Here is an 18,399-nt window from a genome sequence, read left to right on the forward strand (position 1 = left end):
GCCTTCTCCTCCTTCTGTTTGTTTGGTAAAGGGCCTTACTATGCAGCCTTGACTGTTTTGGAACTTGCTATGCAATCCACATTGTCCTCAAACTCAGAGAGATTCACTTGCCTCTGCTCCCTCCTAAGTGGGATGAGAGTTTTGTGAACATAGTATGCAGAGTCCCGGGGAACAGACATTCCGGAAACCTCTGCTCGGGCTCTGTCCTCTTAACTGTTACAGAAAAGGCAAATACAGGCAGGGATTTCAGCACGAGACTGTGTTTAGCTCACCTTCGGGCCCTGCTCAAAGCTTTCAAGAGCTGGCTGCTTTCTTGGTGACCAAGCATGCTTCGGAATAATACATGGGCCCGGAGCTGGGGAAAGGCGTGGCCGTATCCACTTTCTTCCTCCTCTTCTGATGTGGCCTAGAGAGGTCCGCTGTACAAGAGCTGGCTGTTAAAGAATCAGGGTTAATGGAGTAGACAGGCTGGGCTTGCAGGGGCAAGAGCGCCAGCTGAGCCGCGCAACCTTACCGCTGCTAGCTGAACTCTAGGATTCCAGCGTCAAGATGGAAGGCGCCACAGTACAGTGTCTCAACTGAGTGGATTCCTGGGAACTCGACGCTGCAGCCTTCATCTCTACTACCTGAAAAGCTGGTAGTCATCTAGGCTCAGTGCTGCAATTTGGATGTAAAATGTCCCCCACGGGTTCATGTGTTCAAGCATTGGGTCGCCAGATGGAGATCCGGTTTGAGGGAATTGGTGGAAACTTCTGGACACGGGGCCTCACTGGCAGATACAGGTTTGTAGGAGTCAAGCTTGGGGGTTAGGGATCAGCACCACCCAGTTCTTGTCTGCCATCCCCGCTTCCTCCCCAACCAGATTTAAAGAGTCCCAGACACAGGCTCTTCCTGATATCAAGTCCACTCCCCCTTCCACACTATGTGAACTGTACCCTCTTAAACCACAGAAGAAAATAAGTTCTTCCTCCCTTGAGGTACTTCCTTGAGGTACCCCATCCTGACAGCAAGAAATGTAACTGGGAGGCCACCCCACAGGCCCTCACTCTTCCTCTGCCTCCCTTTCTCTTATCTTTGGGGGTAGACAAGTTCTTACATAGCCTAGGTTGGCCCATAACTCACAATGTAGCGAAGGATGACCTTAAACTCCTGATCGTCCTGCCTCTACTTCCCAAATCCTGAAATTACAGGCATGTGCCTTCACGCCCAGCTAAACGCTGTCTTTCTTATTTATTTGTTATTTATGTATTTGTGTGTGTGTGTGTGTGCCCCTAGAAGTCAGAAGAGGTCATCAGATGCCCTAGAATTGGGATTATAGACGGTTGTGAGCTACCTGATGTGGGTACAGGGAACCAAACTAAAGTCCTCTGCAAGAACAGGAAACACTCCTAACTACAGCCGTCTCTCTCCATTCTCCAATGATGTCTTCTTGAAAAAACGTCTTATTGTATCCCCACTGACTTACAGCTCCGTGTCTCCCCTCCTCCACCTGTAGCACCTTGGAGATAGGGTCCCTGCCTTCACCCAGACACCTGGCTTGGCACTTTACCTCCAGCTGTTAATTACATGCTCATTAGTTTTAATTAAATCCTGTTGTTGCAGCTATGAGTCAGAAGGAAGAGGCTCGCACTTCCATATACTGCAGCGGGATGGTAGCCCCAGCCAAGCTGAGTTTCTTTGTTTTTGTTTTGTTTTTTTACCTTGATTGGGTGGCTCCCTAAAAGTCATAAATTCAGTCTATGGAGTCTCTCTGATGAGCTAAACATTAAGTGGTCCTGAATGGCTCATTAATAAATGAAGCATGAAACCTGTCTGAGAGGAAAAGGTGAGGGGGACTTGGGGCCCTAGCAGGCTCTCGATAGTTGTTTAAATAAAGTGGCTGATAAATGGGATGTCCCCTGGTAGCAGCTGAAACTGCCTCCTCTGGAACTGCCCAGCTGGAAGGAGTGGAGTCAATGTCACACACACTGTTGATCAGAAGGGAGGGACAGAAGAGGGCACGAGTGCGATCTGAGAGTATTTGACACAGTGACGCCATCGTTTCTAAGGCTGATAAAGTTTACCAGCACTGCGGACCCAATAGGGGAAGCAAACACTCTATCCTTGGTATTGGGCAACTATCAAGAAATGCCTCAAGAATTCCTTCCATAGGCCTGGCTTGCTCCTTTTGATGTTAGAGGCTGAATATGCTTCTAGGTCAAATCCATAAGCAAAGGCAAGAAGGAAATTAGAGGCAGCCCCTCAAACATAGCTAATGAACTATCAACGCATAACTATTTGGAGCTTAGCAAGGACCACTGAATGCAGAAGACACAATGGCAGTCCTGCGATGTGTGACAGTGGTCACAGCCAGCTAGCTGCAAGCACTTATCTAGGACACTATACTCCAAAGAGTGTTCTGAGAAACTTCATGTTAAGTCTTCAATCTGCACTAATTCTGTAGTCACTGGGGTCCATGTCTAGGAAGGAACCCGAGGTCTGGGCACAGAGACACGCTTTAGGTATTTGAAAGTTAGAAAGCCAGTAAGTGGGTATCTCAGTCAGGTGTCCTATCGCTGCAATGAAACATCATGACCAAAAAGCAAGTTGGGGAGGAAAGGGTTTATTTGGCTTATATTTCCACATCACTGTTTATCATCAGAGGACAGAAACTGAGGTAGGGCAGCAACCTGGAGGCAGGAGCTGATGCAGAAGCCACAAGGGGGTGCTGCTTACTGGCTTGCCCCCCCTCCATGGCTTGCTCAGCCTGCTTTCTTATAGAACCCAGGTCCACCAGCCTAGAGATGGTATTACCCCAAATTTATGGGTCCTCTCCCATCAATTTCTACTTAAAGAAATGCCCTATAGGCTTTCCTACAGCCTGATCATACGGAGGCACTGTCTCAACCAAGGTTTCCTCCTTTCAGAGAACTATGGCTTGTATCAAGCTGACATAAAACTAGCTAGCACAGTAGGATTCGGAATTGGAAACCATGTTGTTTAGTCAAAGTTTGTCCACTTGTGCAAACACATACAGGGAGAGGGAGAGGGAGAGGGAGAGGGAGAGGGAGAGAGAGAGAGACTAATTACTGTGGAAAATACTAAGGCAGCTTGTCTGGTCCCTGATCCAGGAAATTCAGACAAACAGAAGAGTCAGACGCAGTGAATGACAAGCACGTAATGATGTAATGTTGACAAGAAGCAAAGAGATTCAGGAAAAGATAAAAATGGTCATGAGCCTTTGAGATTCTCAACCTCTGAATGCGTGTGACTGACTGAGGTGAACAACTCTTAGCCCACTTAGGAGGAAGCACTGCTGGTCCTGAAACTAAGCTTGACAGATCCATGAAGTTCTGCTGTGTGAGACCTGCAAACCATGAAGAAATCGAGAATCTTGCTTTTAGTCATTAGCCAGTGTAGAATCAAGCTTTGAACTCAGAATTCAAGTCTGTGTCCTTGGGGTGGCTTAGACTGTAAGCTTCCCTTTGCAAGCAAGAGGACCCAAGCCCAAATTCTACAGCCCATGTAACAGAGGAGCATAGCAGTGTGCAGGGAGACAGATAGATGGATGTACAGCTCCACTGTTCACTGAGGATCTCTTCCCTGTCCTAAATGTCAGAACAAAACACAAACAAACAAACCTTGTCTTAGGGCTGGAGCGATGACTCAGAAATTAAAAGTATGTACTGCTCTTCCAAAGGACCAGAGTAACTCTAACTCCAGAGGACTTGATGCCCTCTGCTGGCTTCCTTGGGAACTGCACTCAAGTGCACATACATATATGAAAAATGATCAAAAGTAAAATAAAATTCTAATGTATAACCTCTGCAAAATAAATTAGAAACAGTTTAGTAATTACACATTAGCTGTTAGTGTCAGATGTCTTCCTGTATTTCCATCTTGTGTTACGTGGGTCTCCTTAGCTGCCATCTCTCAGTTGAGACTGATATTCCTCTGCTTCGGGATTTCTCTGTTAGAAACACTGACATTTGTGTTACATTGTTTCTCGTTGAGGGCTATACGATGTTGAAGAAAGCCCATGAGTTTCCATAGATGCTCCCTGGAGGGCAAAATCCACAGAACTTTCTCCGTTTGAGAAGTGCTGTGCTTTTGACAGTGGAAGTGTGCAAATAGCTGAAACTCTGTATGAAGTAGGCAGGGTGGAGTGACTGGGTGGGGGGTCAGGGTCTGTGGGTGTTGGGGACTGTGGGTGCAGTGACGGGGACTGTGGGTAAAATGTCCAATATTTTTGTCTCCTTACTTAAGTGAGCATTTGTATATCAAAAGTTTGCATTTTATTTTTTTAAAGTTAAAATTGTATGTAAAGTACAATATTGTTTCATTTTGTGTGTGTGTGTGTGTGTGTGTGTGTGTACTTACTTTGTGGTGGGGAGAGGTTCTTGTCATGGTGCACCTGTAGAAGTCTGAGGTCAGCCTTCGGGACTCAGTTCTCTCTTCATTTCTTTATTTGAGGTCTGTTTATCAAACTCAAGTGTTGGGCTTACAGGGCAAGCACTTTTATTGGCTGAGCCATCTGGCCAGACTTCTATACCCAGGCAGGTGAGCTCCGCACACTCAGGCCTCAGAAGAGCATCTTTCTAGACTTAGCCTTTTTCCAGAAATTAGGTTTCATTGGATTCCTATCCCAATGCCACTCTCCCCAGGCAGAGAGAAACCCCCTCACCCTTCCTGTAATGTGTCCCTTTGAGGAGCTGGTGTTTTAGGGACATTCACCAAGTGTGTGGGACTGCATCCAGCTCAGGAGCTTATGCACTTTTAATTACATTTGTATTCTTAAAATTTTTATCTTATGTATCTGAGTGTTTTTCCTTCGTGAATGTATATGCACTGTGTGTGTCTGATGCCCAAGGAAGTCAGAAGAGGGCACCATGTCCTCTAAAACCAGAGTTACTGATGGTTGTGAGCCTCCATGCATATGCTGAAAACGAAGCAGCAAGTATTTTTAACCATTGATCAGTGTCCTCACCCCATAAGAATTATATAAGCATATAAGTAGTTATATATGAAGTAAGCAAAGCAACAGAGTACACCAAAAGAAGGGAAAGACTTTGAATTAAGTATTCAGAGTTTTACTACATCATCCTGGGACAGTCTCTACAAGCAAAACCCCCACTTCTTTGTGGTCTGAATCTCATTCCTTTGGATTTTAGAATCAATCAATTGTCCCCTCCTCCTCTGATCAGTGAACCCCAGCATGTGTCTATGTTACTGAGGCATCTTGTAGGGAGGAAGGGGTTTAGTCGATGGTTGTGATGAATTTCCCAGCACCCATCACGGGAGAACCATCTCCTTCACTCTTTAGCTTGGGTATTGTATCATCTGCTATGTGAGACCTACATATTTTTCCTGACATCTGGCTGTGTAAGCATTCCTATCTGAGATTGTGATGACCATCTTCCAGATCTTTGGGCTTCCAGTGTCTCCTCGCTTTGCCCAAGGCCACACAGAATATTTGGTTGTCTCCTGAAACTCACTGAGATGTGTAGGAGCATCTTGGAATAAGAACCTCCTAAGTTTGTTGCCCTGAGAAACTGAGTCAAATCGTCAAACCCACGTGGGGTTCTTGATTAGTCCATTTCCCAACTGTGATGAGACACCTGATCAGTCAGCTTTAAGCTTGAAAGGCTCTCTGGGCCCCCGTCGTTCCCCCACTCCCCCCGGGTGTCAGAGGGTTCAAGCCTGGGTCACTTGAGCCATGGGAGCAGTGAGTCATGAGAGAGCCTTATGAGAGCTCTGTTGGTGATATTTCTCATCGTTGTTATGAAACACCTTTCAGAAGCCACTTTAAAGGAAACTTTATTTGGAGTTTATGGTTTGGGGGCAGATACAGTCCCTACTGGCAGAATTGGCAAGGCCGTAAGGTGGCTTGTAGCTCTCAGTAGAAGCATGTGCAGCTGCTTACGTGATGTCCAGAGTCATCATGTACAGGACTTCAGGAGAAGGGATGACCCATAATCCCATATCCCCCACTCCTGTAGCCCTACCTCTGACCTCTAGGCTATGTTAGAAAGACTTCACCATGTCCCAAAACAGCACTACCAGCTGGAGATCAACCAACCGTCCACACGAGAGCCTGTAGTGGACATTTTATATTCAGACCACACCAGTAACTTATGGTGTTTTCCTCTTCTGCATTCCATATTATTTTAAACATTATTATTACTATTATTATTATTATTATTAATGTGTAAGTGTGGTGGTGAGGCGTATATGTGTCTGTATCTGTCTCTGTGTGTGTGTCTGTGTCTGCATGTCTGAGTGTGTCTCTGTGTATGTATGTGTACGTTTGTGTGTGTCTGTTTCTGTCTGTGTGTGCATGTCTGAGTGTGTCTCTGTGTAAGTATGTTTGTGTGTGTCTGTTTCTGTCTGTGTCTGCATGTCTGAGTGTGTCTGTGTGTATGTACATATCTGAGTGTGTCTCTGTATGTGTATGTACATGTCTGTATGTACGTGTCTGTGTGTGTCAGTGTCTGTGTGTAAACCTGTATCTGTGTGTGCAATAAGGAGCCAGAGACACTATAATGCCTTAGAGCTGGAGTTACAGGTAGTTGTAAGCTGCCTGGTGTGGGTGCTGGGACTTGAACTCAAGTCCTTTGCATGACCAATATGCACTCTTGACAACTGAGCCATCTCTCCAGCCTCACCACCTTATTCTTTAAGGAAAGGTCTCTTTACTGAACCCAGAGCTCATTTCACCTAAGCTGGCTGGCCAGCAAGCCCCGAGCATCCACTCTCCCCATCTTCCCAGCACAGGGTTACAGTCACACACCACCACGCCTGGCTTTTATGTTGGGTGCTAGAAACTAGTGAAACATCTCTCCAGCTCCTGGAAATAGTTCTTAATGTTAAGTTGAGTTTCTGTGTGGTTTAAGTTTTAAAGAATGATGGTGGAGATTTGCGGTTGGTGGGCACTCCAGTTAAGCCAAAAGAGTGAGTTTCTGAAGTTGTTGACATCCAGGAGACACTGGGAGGTAATGCTGTATCTGTCATTTCAGACACATGTATGACCACTTCACGAACCTGTACCCACAGCTGATCAAGAATCCTTCCATCATGAATAAAGTGCAAGACTTCATGGAGTATGTACAAAAGCTCCCTTCCTCGTTCCCATGGCTACCCTTCCTCATTCCCATGGCTACCCTTCCTTGTTCCCATGACTACCTTTCCTTGTTCCCATGGCTACCCTTCCTTGTTCCCATGGCTACCCTGCCACTCCCCCCATGCTGAATCTTAGTCTGCCTCTTCAGCAGACCCTTTTACTGGAGGGGCCACATTTTCTGTAATGGAATTAAGCGTGTTGCTAGCAATTTCATCTCTCTTAGAGATCAGGTTGAATGTCACGTTACCAATGGCTGAAACAGAGAAGGCAAAGTCAGATCCCTGAAGCCTCCTATGTGGGTGCCCCCTCTTTCTTTCTAGGCGCCCCTACTCCTCCTTCCATAAGGTATTTCTGTGTCATGAGCCTGGCAATTAACTCTAGCCGGGAGTTGGAGAATATCTAAATCCCTAAGCTGGCACGTGGAGAGACATAGAGAGAGTCTTACTACATAACCCAGACTGATCTCGAATTGAAGCTAAGATCCCCTTGCCTCCATGTCCATAGTTCAGAAATTGCTTACAAACCCAGGTCTAAAGTCAGATTGCTTACTGCTTGCTGGGGTACTTTTATTTTAATTCAGTTTTCTGAAGAGTAAAATGAAAGTCTAATTAAGTTGATGGCGTGGCAGACTCATCTGGGAACCCAAAGATTCTTGTGTGTTCTGCTGAATCAGGCATGAAACATCCCACTTGTGAATGGCTAGAGGTTCTCAAACATCTGGCAAAACTCTGAGGCTGGATCCCAGAGGTGTGCATTGGATTGTCTTAAGAACAGGGACACCCTAGACAAACCAGAAATAGCTTTCTGTGTGGAAAAAATTGTGTCAAATCATTATAACATCTCATAAAAACAAACAAAACAAAAACCCAGAGAACTAAGAGAAGTAAAAATGAAAGAACTATTAAAAAAATAAATCATTTTCAGAACCTGGAGAGATGGCTCAGCAGTTAAGAGCATTTGCTGCTCTTGTAGGTGACCTGGGTTCAGTTCCCAACACCTACATGGTAGCTCACAACCATCTGTAACTCCAGCTCCAGGGGATCCACTGCCCTCTTCTGGCCTCCACAGGCACTGCATGTACACAATGCACAGACATACGTAATAGTAAAGGCGCGCCCCGCCCCGAGAAGGCGAGAACGGAGCGGTTGAGGCAGACACCAATAACAGACTGAAATGGGGTGGAGACCTCTGTGAGAGCAGCAGCCTGTTTAAACCACCTCGTCCTTGGCAGCATCTTTCCCTCTCTCCAGATGCAGCTCTTCTACACACAAAAGTAAACCTAACCTGTCCTTATGGATCTGACGAAACATTATGCTTTCATGAATGTATAGTGTCAGCCTGCGCCTGGCCGTCACGGGTTAGTGTATCACTCGGAGTCTAGTCAGGGCCCCAAGAAAGCTTTGGAAGAGTTAATGTCCTGGGGTGAGGTTAGAAACAGTTTAAAGCTTATACTGAAGTCCCTTGAATGGCCTCAATGTACTAAAATTAATAATTAACTATAGCAGCATGTGCAGATGTGGGGCCTCTAGACTCCTGGTTTGATTTGGCTTTGAGTGAGCCACTGTTGAGATCTGTGATAAAGTCTGATTTCTCCCACAGGAAGCAAGAACTGTGGACTAGACAAAACATCAAAAAACTGAAGGATGACCCATTCTGGAGACACACTGGCTATGTGGTGACACAGCTAGACGGGCTGTATCTTGGAGCACAGAAAAGGGCTTCGGAAGAGAGACTAAAGGTAAGACTTTTGTAAGGCTCCTCAGAATTTGTACAACCGGAATGATGAAGCAATTTTTTTTTTGATCTGAGGTTAGGGACATAGCTTTATGGCACAATCCTTACCTAGCATATTCTGGGTATCTAGCATATCTCTTGTACCGTAAACAAAACAAAATAAAAATATTCTCGTCTAATGACCGTTCTCACAGAAATCCATTTAACGAAACCCAACTGAAAAAACAAGCCAAGTATCCAGGGCACATGGCCAGTCTGGGCACATGGCCAACCTGGGCTACTTGATCACTTCTATACCAACTATATCAATAGAAGAAACAAAAACCATTCCAAGTTAGTTACAGATCAAACTGGGACCAGAATATACATCCCTCACAAGCAAGCATTGTTTTTATCTGTCATCCTGAGACACCTAACTGCCCGACACAAGACTCTGGTACAGAACATAGTTTATTTCTATGTTTTTCCCAGGCTTTCCTATACACAGCTCATGCTGAAGTTAAGAGCCAGTTATGAATGTACAAGATTTTAAGCTCACTCAATGGGAATTAGTGTTTTAGGATATCTGCTCATTAAGACAAAAAAAAACGTCTCAGTAAATAAATTCTGATTTCCACGCCTTGGGGCCACGCCTTGGGGCGGTCACTCACACACACAGGTGTGAGAAGATCTGTGCATTCATTCTGGAAGTAAACTAACAAGCCTGAGGTACCTGAGATACCAGCTGACATAGCTCTGAAAGTTAAGGATGTTTGTTCCCTTAGGTAATACACGGTGTGTGTGTGTGTGTGTGTGTGTGTGTGTGTGTGTGTGACTAGATGTATACATGTATACATCAGACAAAATATCCAAGTGCTGGGATTAAAGGCATGTGCCACCACTGCCTGGGGATGTTCATGATTCTTAATCATAGGAGTTCCTCCCCCCTCCCCACTCTTAACTTAGAAATACAATTTACAAGCTGGGCATGGTGGCACATACCTGAAACTCAAGCCCTTGGGTGTGGAGATGAGGGGATCAAGAGTTTATGGTCTTGTGCTGGCTAGTTTGAACTGTCAACACAGCTAATGACCCTCAAGGGCGAGAATCCTGAGGGATCATCTAGGGCAGGTTAGCCCACGGGCCTGCCTGTGGGGGATTGTCTGGATGGTTGACTGAGATGGAAAATCCCACTCTAAATGTGGGTGGCATCATGTGATGTGATGTGCTCTGGCACTGTGTAAGAATGGAGAACACTAACTGAATAGCAAGCACACAGTGGGGACACAAGCACACAGTGAGGATGCCTTTGTTCTCTTTGTTCTTTACTGTGGATGGTTCTTAACGTAGACTTGCAAGCCACATAAAGCCTTTCCTTCCCTGAAAGGTCACTTCTTGTCCATAAATTTTATCACATCAATAGAGATGAAACTAGAACAGCCATTTTCAACTGCATGGTGAATTGGAGGCCAGCCTGGGGTACATGAAACACTATATGTGCTGTCTAGCTTATATTAACTTGACACAGCCTGGAGCTATTTACAAGATGGACCTCAATTGAGAAAATGCTTCCATAAGATCAGGCCGTACGCAAGCCTATACAGCATTTTCTTAATTAGCAATTGATGAAGGAGGTGTCAGCCCATTGTGGATGGTACTGTCCCGGGATTGGTGGTTCTGGGTTCTATCAGAAAGCAGGCTGAGCAAGCCGGGAGAGAAAGCCAGTAAGCAGCACCCCTCCATGGCTTCAGCATCAGCTCCTGCCTCCAGGTTCCTACCCTGCTTGAGTTCATGTCCTGACTTTCTTTAACGATGAACAATGATACGGAAGTGTAAGGTTTTTGGTCATGGAATTCATCACAGCAATAGAAACCCTAAGTAGGACACTGTATAAGAAAGAGAGAAAGGAAAAAATAAGAAAGCAGGGAGGAGAAGGAAGGCAGGAAGGAAATTTGAAACTATCCTGATACCTAGATCCTCTGTAGTCGTGTTGACAGGCTGTGGGAAAAGAGGGCCTTGTTCTAAAACACTCGTTAGGATTTGTATGCTCTGTACGAAAACAAGGTACTCATGTGCCCTCTGACCCAGAAATCCCCTTTTAGTGTTATTACAAGGATACACCAGCAAATATACAATAAGGGAGGTATGCAGACCCGCTGACTGCAAGTCATGTATCAGCAGAAGACTGAAACTATCCAAATGCAGAGAGGACCAACCAGACCAACGGAGTAGCTCTGATAAATCCAGGTTCTGTCTGGGAGCAGCCTCAGGGATTTTTTTTTTTTTACTAAGTATAAAAGAAAGTAAGAAGAAGAGAAATGTTTCTTATAGGCTGCCTTCTAACCAGATAATGTTGGATGGAAGGGTAGAGAGATATGTAGATGATAGACAGACAAACAGACAGACAGACAGATTTTTCTGTTTTCCAGAATAACCAATGTCTATTGAGACAGTTAAGGGATAAAGTGTTGCTACCAAACATGATGGTCTGGATTTAATCACTATGTGGGCATAGTGAAAGGAGAAAACTCTTTTTTTTTTTTTTTTTTTTTTTTCGAGACAGGGTTTCTCTGTGTAGCCCTGGCTGTCCTGGAACTCACTCTGTAGACCAGGCTGGCCTCGAACTCAGAAATCCGCCTGCCTCTGCCTCTCAAGTGCTAGGATTAAAGGCGTGCGTGCGCCACCACCGCCCGGCTTAAACATTTTTTAAAGACTAAAACCCTAGCATTCTGCAGAGCTGGCTCAGCAGGTTAGAGCACAGGCTACTCTTGCAGAAGCCATGGATTCAATGCCTAGCATCCACAACTGCGTTCACAACATCTGTAACTCCAGTGCCCCCTTCTGGCCTCCTTGGGTGCTGCATGCATATAGTGCCCAGCCACAGATGCAGACAAAACATCTATACATATAGAGTAAAAATAAATAAATTTTAAAATAATAATAATTTTGAAAATCCAAGCCGGGTGGTGGTGGTGCACGCCTTTAATCCCAGCACTTGGGAGGCAGAGGCAGGCGGATTTCTGAGTTTGAGGCCAGCCTGGTCTACAGAGTGAGTTCCAGGACAGCCAGGGCTATACAGAGAAACCCTGTCTCCAAAACAAAACAAAACAAACAAACAAAAAAATAAATAAATAAATAAAAAATAAAAAAGAAACAGGTTCAAATATCCTGTAATAGACTTTCCCAAGTTGTTCTTTGACCTGAATGTGTTCAACATAGTATGTGAGTGTCTCCCTATAATTTGGGGTCACAGGAGGGAAAAAAAAGAAAGAAAATCCAAACCTTAAAAAAACACCCATAAAAGATAGAAAGACCAAAGGAAGGTGCAGAGACAGCATTTCCTTGAATGGAACGTGGTTGATAGGCTGGACTTCAGAATCACACTAGTCCTAATTACAAAGCACAATTAAACAGCAAAATAAAGAAAATAAAAAATAAAAAATAAAATTATTTTTTAAAAGTGAGAAAAATTATATAAATTTATCTAACCTTTTTAAAAAAATTTTTACTGTTTTGAGACCATAATTATATCGTTTTCCCTTCCCTGGCTCCCAGTCCTTTCATGAACTCCTCGTTCTCTGTCAAATTCATGACCTCCTTTTTTTATTAACTATTGTTACAGACATATATGTGTGATATATGTTCAGCTCAGTCCATATATGTTACCTGTCTGTGTGTTCCAGGGTCAACCATTTGGAACTCGTGGGCTTTTCCTGGGATAGACTATTTCCCCCACTCTCAGCATCTCCTAGTTCCCAGAGTTCTTCAGCAGGGCTGAGGCCGGTGGGCTCTCCCCATCGCCTCCCACCTTCTGTTCTTGCCATCCTTGTTCATCTCATGTTACAGCCATCACGTTGGCAAGACTTTATGGGGGTAGCCTCTGACATTCCTAGGAGGCAAACTATCACAGGAAAGTCCCTGGTTTTTGAGTCTTTTCATCTTTACACCCTTTTCCCACAGTGTTTCCTAAGCCTTAGGTTCAGGAGGGTTTTATAAACATATCCTTTGGGACTGGGCTCCACAGCTCTGCATTTTGATTGGTTGTGCTTTTCTGTGGTGATCTCCATCTGTTGCAAAGAGGCATTTCCTTGACAGTGGGTGAGGACTAAGCTTTCCTGTGGGTATCAGGACAAATGTCCAAACTTTTAGCAAAATGAAGCTAACATGAGAGTAACCCATCGTGTGTGGTGGTTCATTCCTGTAGTCTGTGCACTTGGGGGTGCTAAGGCAGGAGAATTCCTGCGAGTTCTTTGGCAGTCTGGATACATAGTAGCATAATGTCTCAACAGACATCAACAGAAAGAGGCTGGAGAAGAGACTCCTCTGTTAAAGGCGCTTTCTGCCTTTCCAGAAAATAGACATAGAACAAAAAGAAAATAAAACGTCTGTGGTGTTTTAAATGAGAATGACTGCCCATAGGCTCATATATTTGAATTCTTTGTCACAAACAGTTGCTAGAACTGTTTGGGAAGGATTGGGAGGTGTGGCTTTGGAGGAGGTGTGTCACTGATGGTTTCAAAAGCTCATTTCCTGTTAGCCCTCTGGGACTCATGCTTAAGGCTCAGGTGTATGCTCTCGGCTACTGCTCCAGTGCTGTGCCTTCCTGCCTGCTGCCGGGTTCCTCAATATGATAATTACGGACTGTAACCCTCTGGAACCATGAAACCCAATAAAGTTACTGCCACACCTGAGGAACCCCTGCAGAGGAACACCAACAGAAGCTCTGATTGCTGCCTTCAACAAGGAGTTTCACTTGTAGAATCTGTCCCCACACAAATGTGCTGTATATATTATAAAGCCAGAAAATGAGTTTGTGAATTACCACAAACCACAAAGCCCCAGGAAGTGCACACTGTACACCTTCCACACAGCAGTAATTTAGTGGAGTGTGAACAACAGCAAAAGTCAAAACTGACACATGTCACAGTGCTGTTGTATCTTTTCACAGCCCATGACAATGTTCCAAATTCAGTTCCTGAATGCTGTTGGTGACCTGCTGGACCTTATTCCCTCCCTATCTCCCACAAAAACTAGCAGCATGAAGAAGTTTAAGACTTGGGAAATGGGCCACTGTTCTGCTCTTATTAAGGTGAGACCTGCAGCCCCTGTCTTCTTCCCACCCACATGGACCTTTTTATTAGCATATATTAGCATATGCTAATTATACACCATAACAGATTTCACATTCTTTTTCTATAAGTTCATCATCCATGTATAGCCAACCTCATCTCACTCCTGGCTGGATGTCATGGTACATGGATCCTCTAATCGTAGAAGTTAAGAACTGGAAGGAACTTGGATGGAGTTCAAGATTCCTACCTTCCAGATTGTTCAGTTTCACACAGCAGGAGGACAGCCTGTGTTGCACACATTAAAGGTTAATGTTGGACCCCTTTGCTGTATTTTCTAATAATAAAGAAAGCAATAATTACGAAGGAGATCACTCATTGGGTGAAAGGCTGCCAAGCCTGATGACCTGAATTCAATCCCTGAGAACCACAGGGTGAAAGGAGAGAATTAACTCCAAAGATTGTCCTCTGACCTCCACGTGTATACCATGGCATGCTCACATCCACAGGAACACATCCAAACACACATACATACATACATATGTAATACATAGATACATGAACATACATGAGTAGGCACACAAACACAGATAAATGTAATTCCTTCTAAGAAGAGAGTACCATAAATAGTTACCTAAGTTGGCACACCCCCTGGATGCCTCCTGTGTATACTATGTAGACAGCTACCGTACACCTGCATTATTAACTATGATTCTGATGACAGGTCCTCCCTGGATTTGAAAACATCTTTTTTGCCCACTCAAGTTGGTACACATATGCAGCCATGCTCAGGATCTATAAACACTGGGACTTCAACATCAAGGACAAGCACACCACCAGCAACCGGCTCTCTTTCAGCAGTTATCCAGGTAAATATACTTAGAGCAAGATCTGCGCACTTTTTCAAAATAAAACATTGGTATTCTGAAGTTAGCTGGAAGGAGAGACAAAATGTCCGCAGCTGGGGTACAGTCTGATTTTAGAATGTCATTTGAAGAAATAAAGTCATCTCGTTTAACGGAATGACACAAGGGGGTTACAGAGCTGCCAGGCAGAAAGTGTTTTGCAGATGTAAGTAGCTGTGTTGGAATTATCTCAGGTGCCAACAGAACACTTAAGGGTGTGTTTCCGGGGCTGTGCGGTGCTCGAAGTTGAACTTGGCAGGTCCCACTTTCAGTATCTCAGGTTCCCTCATTCACAGCAGTGTGCCCAGTTCTTCACCTGATGTGTGAAGCCTCGAACTTTTGCTAATGGAGAACTGAGTGTGTAGACTTTTAGCCCTAGTACAGCAGTCAGGAGAGCTAGGAGTCACAGATAACTAACAATATCACTGGACCTCATAGGCTCTGTCTTAGTTTCATTTCCTGTTGCTGTAACAAAATGCCCTGACAAGAGCAACTGAAAGGAGAAAGGACTTCTTGGCTCGAAGTTAGGGGTATATAGATCGTCCATCATGATGTGGAAGTCCTAGAGGCAAGAGCTTGAGGCAGCTGGTCACAGGTGTCCACAGTCAGGAAGCGGCAGAAGGAGGGAGGGAGGGAGGGAGGGAGGGAGGGAGGGAGGGAGGAAGGAAGGAAGGAAGGAAGGAAGGAAGGAAGGAAGGAAGGAAGGATAGGGCTGAGGTAGCTCAGCTGTTAAAGGAGCCTGCTGAGAGCCCCAGGGACTGAGTTTGATTCCCAGGACCCTCATCCTAGAAGAAGAGAATTAGCTTCTGTAAATTGTCCTATGGCCTCCACATGTGTACTGTATGCCATATGTTCCCACATAGCATAGATGAATACAAATGTAATTTTAAATATTTTTGAAAGACTATATAAGTTGACACAGATAATGCAGAGACCCTTATAAAAACTCCAAAGACAGCAGAAGACTTTTGGAGGAACGGTCTTGCTATGTGACCAGTGTGCCCTCCATCCCCCTGCCCCATCCTCCCTAGCTCTGCCTTTGCCACATGGGCAGCATACCCAAAACAGCAGGCATCCTCATCCTCCGAATATTCTTCCAGGAATCCACACCACAGTGTAACTCACGCTTCCTCTGATTAGACAGCTCTGTTCTCAGTAGGAGCTAAAAGACTGAATAGGAAACAGGTTGGCACAGCCAACTGGTTGACGAAGGATCAGCCATGTTGGATTTCGAGAGTAGATGTGGAATCTGGTTTTGACAGGAAGCCAGGATTCATGTCATGGCTTCCCCATACCATGGGGTGTGGATTTGTATTTGGTGGAGGAGAAAGGCCACGGTGACTGGGTAGAACAGGAGGAGGGTGTTAGTTTAGGTTGAATGGCAGGGAACCTGTGAAGGGCTTTTCACAACCTGAGCGAGGCTATTAAGAGTCCTTCAGTCAACAGCTCCCTGCAATGTGCCGTACTTGAAATTCACTCACAGTAGAGCTTACATGTTCTCGCCATGCATACATGAAAAGCTGGCTATGTAAGCTCGTTAATTTGGCTAATATCCAGGTATATTATAGACAGATGGCTTAGTGGTTGGAGCACCTATCACTCTTGCTGAAGACCCAGGCTCAATTCCCAGCACCTACATCGAGTGGCTTACCACCATCTATGACCTATGACTTAGGCTCCAGGGATATAATACCCTCTGGCCTCTGCAACCCCTGTATACAACTGGCACATATGCATTCATGAAGGTACACACACATATACAGACATAAAAATAAATGTTTTTAAAAATATCGACAGCCTTGAATATATGCAAGTTTTATTTGTTAACTATGTTGTAGTAAAAATCAGAACAAAATATGGAAATGAATCAATTAGGACATAGGCAAATGACTTAGATAACAGTTCAAATATTTATATAAACACTGAACAAAAGCAATATAAACTTTAAGGAATTTCTGAGTCAGAACATACATATTAAGTCACGAAGGTAACTTATTGAAATGACAATGACTGAGATGGTCTAACTTCCTCCATCTGCAGACTCAAATATGTCAGAGATTTCATATGGTCCGTGTCCTCATTTTTTTAAGGTTTATTTATTTTATGTATATGAGTACACTGTGGCTGTCTTCAGACAGACCAGAAGAGGGCACCAGATCCCATTACAGATGGTTGTGAGCCACCATGTGGTTGCTGGGAACTGAACTCAGAACCTCGGGAAGAGCAGTCAGTGCTTCTAACCGCTGAGCCATCTCTCCAGCCTCTCCCTCTTGTCCTCATTTCACAATGTGGTGTGTTCCTGGCCTGGAAATTTGAAGTGGCTATTGAGATGTCTGTCACGGAGTTGGGTGTGGTAATCTCACAATCTCTCAAGTTTATAATCTTAGCACTTGGAAAGCTGGGGCAGAACGAGTGCTGTGAGTTCAAGGCCAGCCTGGGCTGCATAGTGAAACTCAAGATAGGGAGAAAGGGGGGAGAAGGGAAAGGAAAAGAAGGAGAAAGATTACTATGAGAACCAGGGGAGATTCTGCCAGGCTGCAGAATGGGGTATCCTCCTGCAATCCTAGTACATGGGGAGATGAGGCAGGAGGATCCAGTTAGAGGCCTCCCTGAATTCAGAGTGAAACCCTGTCTCAAACAACCAGTAATAAGCATTTTCTTTTACATCACTAGGCTCGAACGTGTGTTAAACGTTCTCAACATTCCTGCCCGACTGCTTTAATGTTAGCACGCTCCTGTGTTTTCAACAACAACAAAACGGGGCTAATCTGATGTCTCTCTGTAAAGCTGTACATTTTAGAGAGTATTTATCTATTGCTGGTTTTCTATTAAACTTTTGTGCTTCACAAAAGTTTTATGATACGAAGCCTAGGAGACAGCTCAGCAGTCAGTACTTGTTGCTCTTGCAGTTGACCCAGGTTTGATTCCCAGCACCACATGGTGGTTCCCAACATGTCTATGCCCCAGTCCCAGGGCATCCAATATCCTCTTCTGGCCTGGTGAGCCCCAGGCTCACACATGTGCTTATACACATGGAATAATAAGGTAAATCTAAAAAGAGTATCTATGATGGATAGCAAGAAAGGCACAACATTTAGTAGTAGAAGACTTACATTCTAGTGAGAAATAGGGAAAATTAAAATTAGGAAGCAGTGACAGACGTGAGCAGTTGGTTCAGCAGGCAAAGCTGCTAGCTACCAAACCTTACGGCCTGAGCTTTAACCGCAGGGCCCATGAAGTAGAAAATAAAATGAATCATGCTTTAAGTTTAATTATATGATGTATGGCTGTTCTGCCTGTGTATATGTCTGTACACCACATGTATGTCTGGTGCCCGTGTCCTCACGGGAGAGGGTGCTAGACGCCCTGGAACTGGAGTTACAGATAGCCCTTCAGGTTGCTGGAACCTCCACAATGCTTTACATATATTAAGTCTGTGTGGAGACAGGACACTGTTGGCCATCGTCCAGAAAGAAACAGAATGTCCAAAGTGACCACTGACATGCTTGTCACAGCATTCTGTGTGTCCCTGGTCCTACTTAACCAGGACTCTGTCAATGTATATATGTGTATATGCGTGTTTATGTGTGTGTGTGTGTATGTGTGTATGTAT

The 18,399-nt window shown here is 44.6% G+C and overlaps 1 protein-coding gene across 1 annotated transcript in view; it reads left to right on the forward strand.

The window, feature by feature from the left end:
* Positions 1–18,399, forward strand: part of Plbd1 (phospholipase B domain containing 1) — a 56,182-nt gene that overhangs the window by 13,766 nt on the left and 24,017 nt on the right. Inside the window, exons 3-6 of the mRNA XM_028781007.1 lie at positions 6,996–7,079; positions 8,699–8,837; positions 13,761–13,901; positions 14,606–14,750. Coding sequence (XP_028636840.1) covers positions 6,996–7,079; positions 8,699–8,837; positions 13,761–13,901; positions 14,606–14,750 — 509 coding nt within the window. The remainder of the gene's footprint in view (positions 1–6,995; positions 7,080–8,698; positions 8,838–13,760; positions 13,902–14,605; positions 14,751–18,399) is intronic.

This window comes from Grammomys surdaster, unplaced genomic scaffold, assembly GCF_004785775.1.
Source record: "Grammomys surdaster isolate TR1022 unplaced genomic scaffold, NIH_TR_1.0 373, whole genome shotgun sequence".
Lineage (NCBI taxonomy): Eukaryota > Metazoa > Chordata > Mammalia > Rodentia > Muridae > Grammomys > Grammomys surdaster.